Genomic DNA, 12,514 nt, shown 5'->3' with positions numbered 1-12,514 from the left:
AAATTCTAATTCACACATCAAAGAAGATATAAAGTAAATACCCCTTTAAAATCTTGTGACGAAGAGACAATTTCTGCTGCATTTCAGGAAACATCCTTTCAGAAGGGTACACATATGTGCTCCATTACCCATCATTTCACACGAAAGGACACAGCAACCGTGGCAGAAGCACGGTAGCCTGTACAGGACACACTGCCTTGGGAATCAATGGCGGCAGGCATTAACTCTGAGGAGCCACATCATGATCCTTAGAGTTTAATGAATCCTTAATCAACGAATACTTTTCCTCTAACTTTTTTTGGTGCTGTATTAATCGTGAACATCCCTGAACAAACAATTGTTAGACACTTGTTCAAGTTTCAGAAACAAGGTGCCTGAGCTTAGTGGATTGACCTATGTCCCACCAAAGTCACAGTAAGTGAAGTGAGGTCATGTAAGGCAGTAGGAGCCATGACATTTTGCTTACACAGACCAGGACCAAAATCCTCAAGGCAGACTACACCCTCTCTCCCAATCCCTAACAACAAACGAGACAGGCCACTCATATGGAAGTGTTTATCAGTATAAGAACATAAAAAGGTAGCTAATGTAAAACTGTTATAATTTACATTAAATGTGGCTGAAAGTAAAGCTATCTTCCAAAGGGTCTACTTATTCAAATCTTTTAGATAGTAGTGCAGTAACTTTTATCTTCAACAAATCAAATGTCTGGTGTCTTTGATGGCAGCCTATACACTACATAACTGTTCAAGGGACTTCAACTACAGAAATTTTTAAATAGCCAAGGTCCAAGGCAACTCAGACTTTAATCCCTCATAGGTCTTCCTAAGTGAAACATGGAACATAAACATATTGAGATATGTGTAATAACATTTGTAATAATGCTACATATGCAGGAAAGAACATTGGCTCAGAAAGATCTAGAACTGTTTGTCAACAATGACTAGTTGGGCAACAGATGAAAAGAAGGGAGAATGGAAGGACCATTTTCTAAACAATTTCACATTAAAATTCAGCCAATTTTATTGCTTTTTCTCATTACAAATTATTTTTTGTTTCCCAGAAATGGAAAATACTTACAAATTTTATCTTTATGTTTTAGGTCTGGATCAATAGTCCCGACCCGGTCCAACTTGGGCAATAACTGATTTGAATGTGTTCTCCAACTATGAATAAAAGAAAAGTCAATCACTAAAAAGTCAAAGACAAATGGAGCAATCTATAACAGGAAATGCTTTTCAATCAAATGAGTCCAATCCTGTTCTTAGAAAGTGGCACTGGCGGCCACAGAGATGGCTCAGTGTTTAAGAGGCACTTACTCTCTTGGAGAGGGCCTGAGTATCGGTTCCCAGACTTTGACCTCATGTGGGCCACCTGCATTCACATTAACAATACTCATATGCAGACAAATCTACACATAGTTCATTTTAAGTATCATCGAGACACTTTTATATTATATAAATATACAAATGGGATTTAGTGTGAAAACTTGACACTGAGGAATATCCCAAGATAAACAGCATTATCTATAACAGATTCTACAGTCTGCAGTTAATCTGATACAAGGATACTTGCCATTCATTTTCTAAAGTTATTTTCTGAAGTTTTCTAATATATTAGTATTTATTACATACCTAGTGACTGCCTAATGACTGGGAGGCATGGGCTGTTAGAAAGGTCCTGAAAGGTAGGAAGGAGTGTTGAGTCGGGGCACAAGTGGAATTAATGGCCTTGTCTAAAGGACAGTGGGGGAAGCTCCTGTATGTAGTATAAGCAAAGGAAGAAAGAAATGGTAGGATGGAAGGGCTATGCATGTGGGCAGTGGCTAAGAATTGCTACCTAACAGTTTTAGTGCTCTGGGAATTTGGAAGCACAGGCCTGGCCTCTCATCTGGATGCAGGTGAAGAGGAGGGCGGGCAAATATTTGAGAAGTAGACAGTGATTGAGAAAGATGCCTACCATCAACCTAAATCTCCACATCCACACACATACACGCGGAACACACACACACACACACACACACACACACACGCACGCACGCACAGTCAGGAACAGGGCAAGCATCTCCACTCCCACCATTTCTCTTCATTTTTTAGAGAGCCCAGCCTAAGGGTGATAAGAAAGAAGGCAGATATACTGAAGCAAAACTGGGGCAGGAAAGACAGCTCAGTGGTTACACGCACTGGCAGTGGTGGCGCACACCTTTATCCCCAGCACTTGGGAAGCAGAGGCAGATGGATCTCTGAGTTCAAGGCCAGCCTGGTCTACACAGCAAGTTCCAGTACAGCCAGGGCTACACATAGAAACTGTCTCAAAAAAGAAAAATGGCACTGGCTTCTTTCCCAGCACCCACATGGCACATGGCCTCTCACAACTGTCTGTGACTCCAGTTTCAGGTGTCGTGACACTCTCTTCTGGGCTCTGAAGGCACGAGGTGTACACACTGTGCTCAGGCATATGCCACAGGCAAAAATACCCATTCTCATAAAAATATATATTAGCAATAATTAACTTGAAAATATCATCTTTAACAAAATAAAAATATGAAAGGCATAAGAAGTAAGCTTAATAAAATGTATACAAGCCATATATACTGAAAGCTATTAGACACTGAGAATTTAAAGATAAAAATGATGATGAGTGCTATTTTCTTGAATTCTGAGATTTAACATTATTTTTCCTCAAACTCACCTATAATATCCAATGCAATTCTAATCAAAATCACAAGACTTTGACAAAAATTAATCAGATTTCTATACAACTAAATATACATAAAAATGTAAAATGTAGAATAACCAAACAATTGTAAACAAGAAGATTGTAGGACTTGATTTTATTAATTTTAAGATATTAGAAAATAATAGCGATCAAGGAGCACTGGGTAATGAGGTACTCAGTGTGGGGAGCATGCCAGTCCAACAAACCGCACTACCATTAACTGGCAAACCTTTAACACTTCTTATTTTAAAGGTTTTTTTTCATTCTATATACCAACCACAGTTCCTCCTTCCGCTCCTCCTCCTACCCCCCCCCAATACCCAACCTCCTATCTATTCCTCAGAAAGGGTAAGGCCTCCCATGGGGAGTCTACAAAGTCTGGCATATCAAGTTGAGGCAGGACCAAGCCCTTCCCCCCATATCGCGACGGAGCAAGGAAGGTATCCCTCCATAGGGAATGGGCTCCAAAAAGCCAGTTCATGCACCAGGGATAAGTCCAGGTCCCACTGATAACTGGCAACCCTTATTCAGGAAGTTTCAGAACTGGCATATTATACAAAGATTAATTTGAAAATTGTAATAGACTGAAATATATAATCTAAATCTCAAAAATTCTAGAAAAAAATTAGAATTGTTTGTCATTTTATATCCAGCAAAGATTAGTAAACAAGAACCACATGAGAAAACTCAAAAATTAGACTGACAAGAACCAAAGACTTCTGTCTACAGAAGACAAGATTAAGAAAAGAGTGGAGCTGGAGAGAAGGCCCAGTGGCTAAGACACCAGCCTTGCAGAAGACCCAGGTTCAATTCCCAGCATCCACCTGCTGGCTCACAGCCATCTGTAACTCTAGTTCCAGGGAACCTGACCACCCTCTTCTGGGCCTTCCTGGCCCCAGGCCCGTTACATGGTGCACATAATACAGGCATTATAGGCAAAACACTTCATATCACACAGAGTAAATAAGTCAATCTACAACCTCTTGGAACAATCTTTAAGAGAACTGTCTTGACTATGTTAATATAAATTAGAGATACACCTTAACTATGAGTGAGCCGTTCCCTAGGCAGAATAGCCTAGACAGATAATACAAATAGAGCTGGCCAAACTTGGCAACTAACATTAATTATTAATCCATTGCTTTCTGGTCTTGACTGTGGTTTGTGGGGGGACCAGTTCACTCAAGCCCTGTTTCTGGGGTTCCCTGCTATGATGAACTGGAACGGAACTGTGAGACAAATCCTGAGGTCATTGGAACAAGACCTTGGCCTCTCTACATCTCAAGCTCCTGGGGGGGAGGGAGTGGCCTGAGAGGACTCTTAGCTGGTGATAACCCAGCCCACAGCCACATCAACTTTATGGAAACAGACACAGGCGCTCTCCCCTTTATGGTGCTGGAAGCAGACAGTTTCCATAGAAGCCTTGGCTTGTGGCATTGTCTGCAGGGTCTTCGGTGTGCTGAGGAAGGGCCCCCACATGTGAACATGGAAGGCTTCATCTGAGCTAAGAAGACAAAATGTTGGCTTCCATCAGCTTAGGTTAGAGCGAATCCATGCAGGCCAGTTCAACAGGCAAAATACTGCTGCATGGAAGACTGGAACATTAATTTCAACCATGTAGAGAAATACGGTACTAGTTCAAGCTGTATCCCTGGAAAACCGGTAATGAGGCTGAAAAACCTGACTGTAACAGTTAAGATAATAAATTTCTCAATTAGCTCTATTATACAAATACTTTATACAAATGAAAACCACTGCTTTCTTCTATTTATGAAATATACCACACCCTTTGATGCCCAAAAAATAAATAAAATCTAAAAATTTAACAAGTTAAACCATAAACCAGGAGAAAGTACATATAAATTCTTCTATCCATTTCACCGGGCTATGGTGGTATACACCTTTCATCCCAGCACTTGGAAGATAGAGGCGGGTGGATCTCTGTGAGTTCAAGGCTAGCCTGGTCTACAGAGTGAGTTCCAGGACAGTCAGAGCTACAAAGAGAAAGCCTGTCTCAGAAAAAAAAAAATCTTCCATTTTAATAAAATGACAACCCAATCTTGTAAAACGAGCAAGTGACCCTGAAACTTCAAAGATAATGTACAAAAGGTAACTATGGCCGGGCGGTGGTGGCGCACGCCTTTAATCCCAGCACTCGGGAGGCAGAGGCAGGCGGATCTCTGTGAGTTCGAGGCCAGCCTGGTCTACAAGAGCTAGTTCCAGGACAGGCTCTAAAAAAGCTGCAGAGAAACCCTGTCTCAAAAAACCAAAAAAAGAAAAAAAAAAAGGCAACTATGTGCATAAGACACCTAACATGATTATTAGATATATCCTTCAGCATAAAATCAAATGACATAATACTAAACACAAGTGCAGACATGGAGGTGTCTGCCCAAACCTCCCAGAAACAATGTAGGGAATAAAACAGGAGAGATAAATGGGAGAGGTTAGTGACATCTACAATCGATAAATGGCTGGCGTCAACCTTTTGTTTTTATTATTTTATGTGTATAGGTAAATGTTTGAATGTACATCTGGTGTCTGCAGAGGCCAGGAGGGGACGTCAGGTCCCCTGCAGCTGGAGTTACAGATGTTGTGAGCCGCCACATGCTGGGACTGAACCTGGTCCTCCACAGGAGCATCCGGTGCTGTCGATGACCGCGCCACTTCTCCAGCTCCAGGTTAAGTCAACTTCCCCGTCAGGTCTAAGTGGTAACACACTGAGCTCAAAAGCATATTTTTGGCATAATTCTATCCCTGACCTCCAGCACCTTACCTGGTTTAATTTTTCAGTGTGGTTCAGCCTTGAAGTCTCCACTGTATTGAATGTGGGCATCTTCTCCATGCTCAGTACTGGCTTTAGTGATTCCATATTTGAAGTGCGTTGGGAAAAGCGGGTCTTCGTTACTGGGAATCCAGTAGAATAATATGACCCCTGTTGCTTCATTCTAAATGGCTGAGTAAAAATTTTACCTTTTATGAAGAAAATAAAAAACAGTGACTAGCAATTTCCCAGAGATTTTTAGAGAAAAAGACTACTGTGAGCTAACAGCCTCAACTTAGAAGAAAAATTAAGGAAAAATGTATACAGCCAATAAAACTTACTATATAAGTGATTCATTTAAAAAAATACTAAGAAACTATGTTCCTGAAAAGATTGCTACTCTCTAAAACTCCATGTTAGGTCTCCTGAATATGACTGAGAAGTAGCATTTTATAGGAAAAAAAAACCTTTAAAACTGTATTTCGGGCTGGAGAGATGGCTCAGAGGTTAAGAGCACTGGCTGCTCTTCCAAATGTCCTGAGTTCAATTCCCAGCACTCACATGGTGGCTCACAACCATCCATAATGAGACCTGGTGCCATCTTCTGGCCTGCAGGCATACGTGCAGGCAGAACACTATACATAACAAAATCTTTAAAAACTAAATAAACTATTTCATCTCAAAGAGCTAACAGTGTCCAACTAAGAAGTTTGCATAGAACTATGCTTTTCATGGTGGGTGACCACCTTCTAAAGAAAGGGAGCAGAAAGTGCTGTAAGGATTATGGGATGGTCCTACAAATAAGTTCTCATAAATATCGGGGAGTGTACTTCTGTAGCACAGCATGTACCCCTGAAAAGCATCACAGCTTAGTCCATTTCTTACCCCAAGATCAAGTTTACCAAATACACCAGTTACTCCATTGACACATATCCAAAGATCTGGGAGATGAGCCACGGATGGAAAACGTGAACAAGCCAATCACGGGAAGGAATATCTGCTTCTACTGTTCAGGAAATGTGTGCAAACCGCTTTACATAATATTTTTTTTTTTGGTCCGTTTTCTTCCAGTGCTGAAGAACAAACCTAGGGCCTTGTACATGCTAGGCAAATGCTCTACCACTGAGTTATAGACCCAACCCTTGTAAGTTTAATGGTACAACTGAGTTTTCCTAAATCTGAGCCCCTGAATTATACTGATAAGGTTGACATGCATAACCCCAAAACAGTTCCAGGACAGGCAGAGCGAGCTAGCCATAACCCCAAAACAGTTCCAGGACAGGCAGAGCTAGCTAGCACTCACCCCCAACAGTTCCAGGACAGGCGGAGCAGGTTAGCACACACTCCCAACAGTTCTAAGACAGGCACAGTGAGCTAGCCATACCTCAAACAGTTCCAGGACAGGCAGAGCGAGCTAGTCATACACCCAATAGTTCTAGGACAGGCAGAGCGAGCAAGCACATACCCCCAAGAGTTCCAGGACAGGCAGAGCGAGTTAGCATATACCCCCAACAGTTCCAGGACAGGCAGAACGGGCTAGCACAAACCCCCAACACAGTTCCAAGACAGTCCATCACCCACCAGTTTAAACACTGCTTTGTAAATTCATGACTCTCATAACTCATTTACTTTGATCTAAATGCAGACTTTGGGGAAAGGGTCAGTGAAACAGGCATGAAATTCTCTGCACTAGGCTCCCTTCCCTGAGCAGTGTATGTTCTAAGGTCTAGAGTGATCACATCACCCTTGAGCCTCGTCTACCACGTAGCATAAACTTATTAAACAGCAGGCTCTCTACAGACCTTGTCTCATGTAAGGTCCTCAGTACAACTCCGAATCCCATGTATTACATGTACTTTGGCGATCTGGAGACCAAAGCTTATGCTTATGCAGATGGGCTAATCTGCCAATCATTATTCAACTTACAAGCAAAACACAGATTTAACTTTAACTCATGAAGTTTAACCCTTCAATTCCTTTTCTATACATGTCAGGATTGCTCTAACATGTACTCATCCACAGAACAATCATTTCTAAAAAACACTTCATGTGTATGGGTATTTGGCCTGCAAATGTCTGTGTAATACAGGCATGGCAGGTGCTCACAGAGGCCAGAAAGGGGGAGGAGACAGTCTGTACCCTGGGTTAGACAATTGTGAGTGCACAGAGCTGAATGTTGGACCTCTGGGAGAGCAGCCAGCACTCCTATCTGCTGAGCCATCTCTCTAGCCCCACAATTATTTTTTCTAATTTCTTTTTTTAGAATTTCATAGATGAATAAATACTGTATATAATTTCCACTTCGCCCTCTCCCCTCTAACTCTTCCCATCCCCTGCCTCACCCCACACACATATGTATATAAATACAGTCTGCTGAGTTCACTTGGTGTTGCTCACATACAGATATATTAGGACTGGCTGCTTGGGATCAGAAAATCCATCATAAGCTGGGCAGTGGTGGCACACATCTCTAATCCCAGCACGCAGGAGGCAGAGGCATGTGGGTCTCTGAGTCAGAAGCCAGCCTGGTCTGCAGAGCTAGTTCCAGGTCAGACAGAGCTGGTACAGAGAAACCCTGTATGTATGTGTGTGTGTGTGTGTGTGTGTGTGTGTGTGTGTGTGTGTATATATATATATATATATATATATAGAGAGAGAGAGAGAGAGAGAGAGAGAGATGTCAACTGCTGCCTTTGTGCGGGTCTTTCTCAAGTGACCATATTTTTGAAAGTGCATGGGCATGACCCAAGGTTAACACCAACGACCTTACCTGCTGGCCAGCCTCTCTGCTTTTCCCCTGATGCACTCTTTTTTAGTGTCAGCAAGGAGCCAGCTCTGGTCTGCTCTACAGAAATGACATCCGAAGCGGCACTGAGCACTTCAAACATGGAGAGGAATCCATACTGCATATACTGAAACGATCGTCCAAAACGCTTGGCAAACGCCTTCTCAAAGTCAGAAAGGAGAACAGGAGAAAATGCCAGAAGGTCTTTCAACTCACTCTTCACAAAGGCTGGGAGTATAGGGGGCACCCTTCCCCGGTAAGGCACCCGGCCAGAGCAAACGCTGGTTCTTCCCTTCTGTATGGAGTTTCGGACCTTATGGCTTCTCCTCTGCTTTGCAACTAAACTTGCTATTCCTTTGGTGGATTCATCTGGAATGGCTAAGGAGACACGGGGAAAAATCACTTTCAGGTAAAAGCCATACTCCACTTCTCCTTTGTAACTGCAATTGCCAGGCAGTTTTCTCCCTCCAAGGAGCGGTCTATGTAGGCAGCATTAACACCAGGCTCCTGGTTCCACCATTTTTACATCCTGCCAACAGTTTCCTATCTCCTCTACCAGAAGACACCAAGAGCCCACTGTGTTATTACTGTTAATTGACACCTGGAAGTTTTGAGACTATTAATGAAGACCAAACTTGCCTACATTTTTGTGCTTTATTTTTGTGCTTCATAAAATTTAAACTGAGTTTTAGAAATTTCAAAACCAGTAATCTGAAGTTGTTCAAATATAGTTTTGTGACCCTCCATTTTTCTGGAGCATGGAAATTTGGGGGTGGTGGTGTTGTTTTGCTTTTCCTTTGCTCTCTCTTTGCCCATAACCTCAAAGGTACCAATGCCCACCACCCTACCCCTATGACACCCGCCACCCTGGAATATAGGATTAACTGTACAGTTACAACAACTCTATACTGAATAGTATCTTTTAATTATAAAGCTTATAGACCTTCCAAAATCTTAAACGTACCTTTCAGTATTACGGTACCATCCCCACAGGGGCAGACATTAACCACATCAGGCATATCCAACACCAGTTCCATTGTGGACCGATATCCAAGGATTCGGAGCGGTAGATGGTTCCCAACCATCAAAAGGTACTCCTTCTCCAACTGTTGTGGGGTCAAACCATCTTTAGTGGAGATTAGGAGTGACCTTATCTCTTTCCTCAGACATTCCTGTATACGCTCTTGTTCAGACATTGTGCTAGAGCATTTAAGGAGGAAAAATAAAAGCTTTTGAGAAAAAGTGGTCAAACCCATGGCAGAAAAACAAGCAAAAAGGCCCTTTAACAACCAGCCAGAAAATATTTTTTTAAAAAATCAGCTGTAAAATTTATAGATCATAAGACCTAGGCAATACCGCAAGAGTTTTCATGAGCCCTTCTGCCACACTCCCTACAAACCCCAAAGCCCAGCTTGTATGGAGGAAGGCGCCTTCCCAATCATTTGATTGCCAATGGCTGGCGTGAAGTCGCAGCTGGGCCGGGCTGATTACTGTGCTTGCTCAAGGACGTCTCAAGCTCCCTAAGGGGTGTCATTTCCCACTGCAACTCCGTAGGGGCTGGAGTCTCTTGCCACTCTTTGGGAACCAAGGGGATTAGGCCGCATTGCAGGAGCGAGCGGGAGAAGCGGGAACCGACCGCAGGCCGTCCCATTTCACGTGGCTCCACTCGAGCGGCCGCCGTCCCGCACCTCCCCAGCTGGTCCTCCTGCCTGCCCCTCGGCCTTCCCGTAACCCGAGACGGGAAGGCGTGCGGAGGGCGGCGATAGCGCATCCCTCTGCGGCCCGCCACTACCTGCCTGGCGCTCCCCGCACCCGCGCTGCCGTTGCGCGCCGCCCAAATCCGGGCTGGTCCGGGAGGGCGGAGGAGAAGCAGAGCCGGCCAAGGTGTCGCGCGCCTGCGCACCACGGGCCGTCGGACCCCCCGAGCGCCGCGTTCCACGCGAGAGGGCGCGGCCGGTGTGACGGTTAGCGCAGACCGGCGTGCGTGTGTGGCCGTGGACGCTTTCACCCTCTGGGGTGGTGCTGCCCGCCCACCTCCTATGAAGCCGTGGGAAGACGCAGGTGTGGACGCTGCACCGCCCCAGCCCCGTGCGCGGCGGGGTCGTCCTGCCTGGGGGCACCTGCGGGAGGCAGGAACCGCCTAGAGGCACCTGCGGATTTGGCTAAACCGGGACAGGTGGCCCTTCCTCCCGTCACATCAAGCCTGAAGATGTGCTCGGTCCGTAGGTCTGTGATTATTTGAGGGAAAATTAAGAGCGAGTCAGGTTCTGGTTTGAAAATCACTGCTGAGCTGGATGCGACCTTGACTCCTAGAAGAGTGAAGTGGAAGGGTGGGAGGGCTTTTGGAATGAAGAACATTCCCGGTGCAATGGAAATAAGAGAATTGGGAGACTAAAGAAGATAGATTTGTTGGATTTGTAGAATAAGCCAAATTGACGGACTAAAAAAAAGAAAGAAAGAAGAAAAGAAAAACCTAGCAAGTAGCCCGGCGGTGGTGGTTCGTGGTGCACACCTTCAATCCCAGCACTCGGGAGACAGACACAGGTGAATCTCTGTGAGTTCGAGGCCAGCCTGGTCTACAGAGCTAGTTCCAGGACAGCCAGGACTGTTACATAGAGAAACCCTGTCTCGAAAAAACAGAAACCAAAACAACAAAAAACAAAGAAACCCAAAAAACTAACAACGTAGGGTATGAATACCTTTCCTTAACAATATGCAATCGTAAATGGACAAATTAAAAGAGTCAAAGAATTCAAATTAAGAAACCAGAAGCTGGGTGAAGTGATGCACACCTAGCACTTGGGTGATGGAGAGAGGAAAAATCCCAGTTGGAGACCGGCTTGGTTGTATAAAAGCAGTGTGATAGGGAAGTACACACACACACACACACACACCCCTTCAGCCCAAAGTTCCTAAGTGATTATTCCAAGAGAACAAAATGTGCCATCAATGAATGAGGAATATTAAAGAATCTCTTAAAAACAAAGTAGGAAAGATTTATATATTCGGTTGACAGTAGAAGAGTTGCTGATTAGTAAATTAACAAAATTCTGAGATGAAAAATGGACCCTAACTGGGCAGTAATGATGCACACCTTTAATCCCAGCACTCCGGAGGCAGAGGCAGGCGGATCTCTGTGAGTTCGAGTTCCAGCCTGGTCTACTGGAGATAGTTCCAGTACAGCCAGGGCTGTTACGCAGAGAAACCCTGTCTCAGAAAACCTAAAGAAAAAAATGGATATAAATATTGCAACATTTCCAGACAAGTCTTAGAAGGAACATATCTTCATATTTTAAGGGCCCATCAAGTCCTCAGAATAACAAAAATATCTCTTCTTAGACAAAGCCTAGGAGAAAAAGAATCAAAATTTTAGATAGAAACGGCTGTAAGAAAATGGAAATTAGACTGCCATTCAAGCAAAATCTACCCACTTTTACCTTGGCTAATCAACATTAAGAATGAAATTAAAATGTTTTCATAAAAGATTCAGAAAATAACTCACTGAATGACTCCTAAAAAATGATCAATGAATGAAGATGGATGCTTAAAAGAAATCCCACACTAGCTCAGAATTGAGTATAATAGACATTTATTTAGGGCTAGACTCACAGATTACAGTTCTCTGCTCGAATGGGGAACAGCAACCGAATCCCACAGCTGGAAGAGAGGCCAGACGCTTGCTTTATATCGGCATATACAGTATAAGAGGCCATGCCCAAGTGGGTGGGTAACTTAAAGGCTGCTGGCTGTAGAAATTCCTGCAGCACGTCCCCCTTTTGTTTAAAGTTCTAAGCATCATACAAAATTATATACAATAAGAACAAATATCTGGTATAAAATTAGAATTACAACAGCATAAGCAATATCAAGCAAAATATGTGATAAATGTTTCAATAATTATCCTATTCTAAGGAGTTTAAGTCTTGTATAATAAATAACTTGGCCAAATCATGAGAGGAAAGTAACTACAACTATCTAGTCTTCAACCCCATCGAAGACCCGAGAAGGGAAATATTACTTGAGTAATCAGGAAGAGCAATCAAACAACTTCCAAACTGTGCAACAAATGATAGAGAAAACTGGTTACCTGGGCAGTCACCCAAAGTCTCATTTGCAACGTTGGAGCAACCAACTTTGGCTAAGGCCTAGAGTAACTGACCTTTTTCAGAGGCAGGAAATTTTTCAAAACCATCTTACCCTGTCTTGGCAAGATTTGACAGTCTTTTTTCTTGTATCCTGCTTGTCCT

At 43.4% G+C, this 12,514-nt stretch overlaps 1 protein-coding gene across 1 annotated transcript in view; it reads right to left on the bottom strand.

Moving 5' to 3' along the window:
- Nucleotides 1–9,463, bottom strand: part of Tdrd5 (tudor domain containing 5) — a 46,873-nt gene extending 37,410 nt beyond the window's left edge. The window contains 5 exon segments of the mRNA XM_042056065.1: nucleotides 1,043–1,120; nucleotides 1,122–1,166; nucleotides 5,495–5,691; nucleotides 8,253–8,645; nucleotides 9,232–9,463. Of these exon segments, the coding sequence (XP_041911999.1) occupies nucleotides 1,043–1,120; nucleotides 1,122–1,166; nucleotides 5,495–5,691; nucleotides 8,253–8,645; nucleotides 9,232–9,463 (945 nt within the window).
- Between the last annotated feature and the right edge of the window lie 3,051 nt (nucleotides 9,464–12,514).

The sequence above is a fragment of the Arvicola amphibius genome, chromosome 12 (assembly GCF_903992535.2).
Source record: "Arvicola amphibius chromosome 12, mArvAmp1.2, whole genome shotgun sequence".
In the NCBI taxonomy this organism is placed as follows: domain Eukaryota; kingdom Metazoa; phylum Chordata; class Mammalia; order Rodentia; family Cricetidae; genus Arvicola; species Arvicola amphibius.
This window is presented reverse-complemented; position numbering and strand designations above follow the sequence as displayed.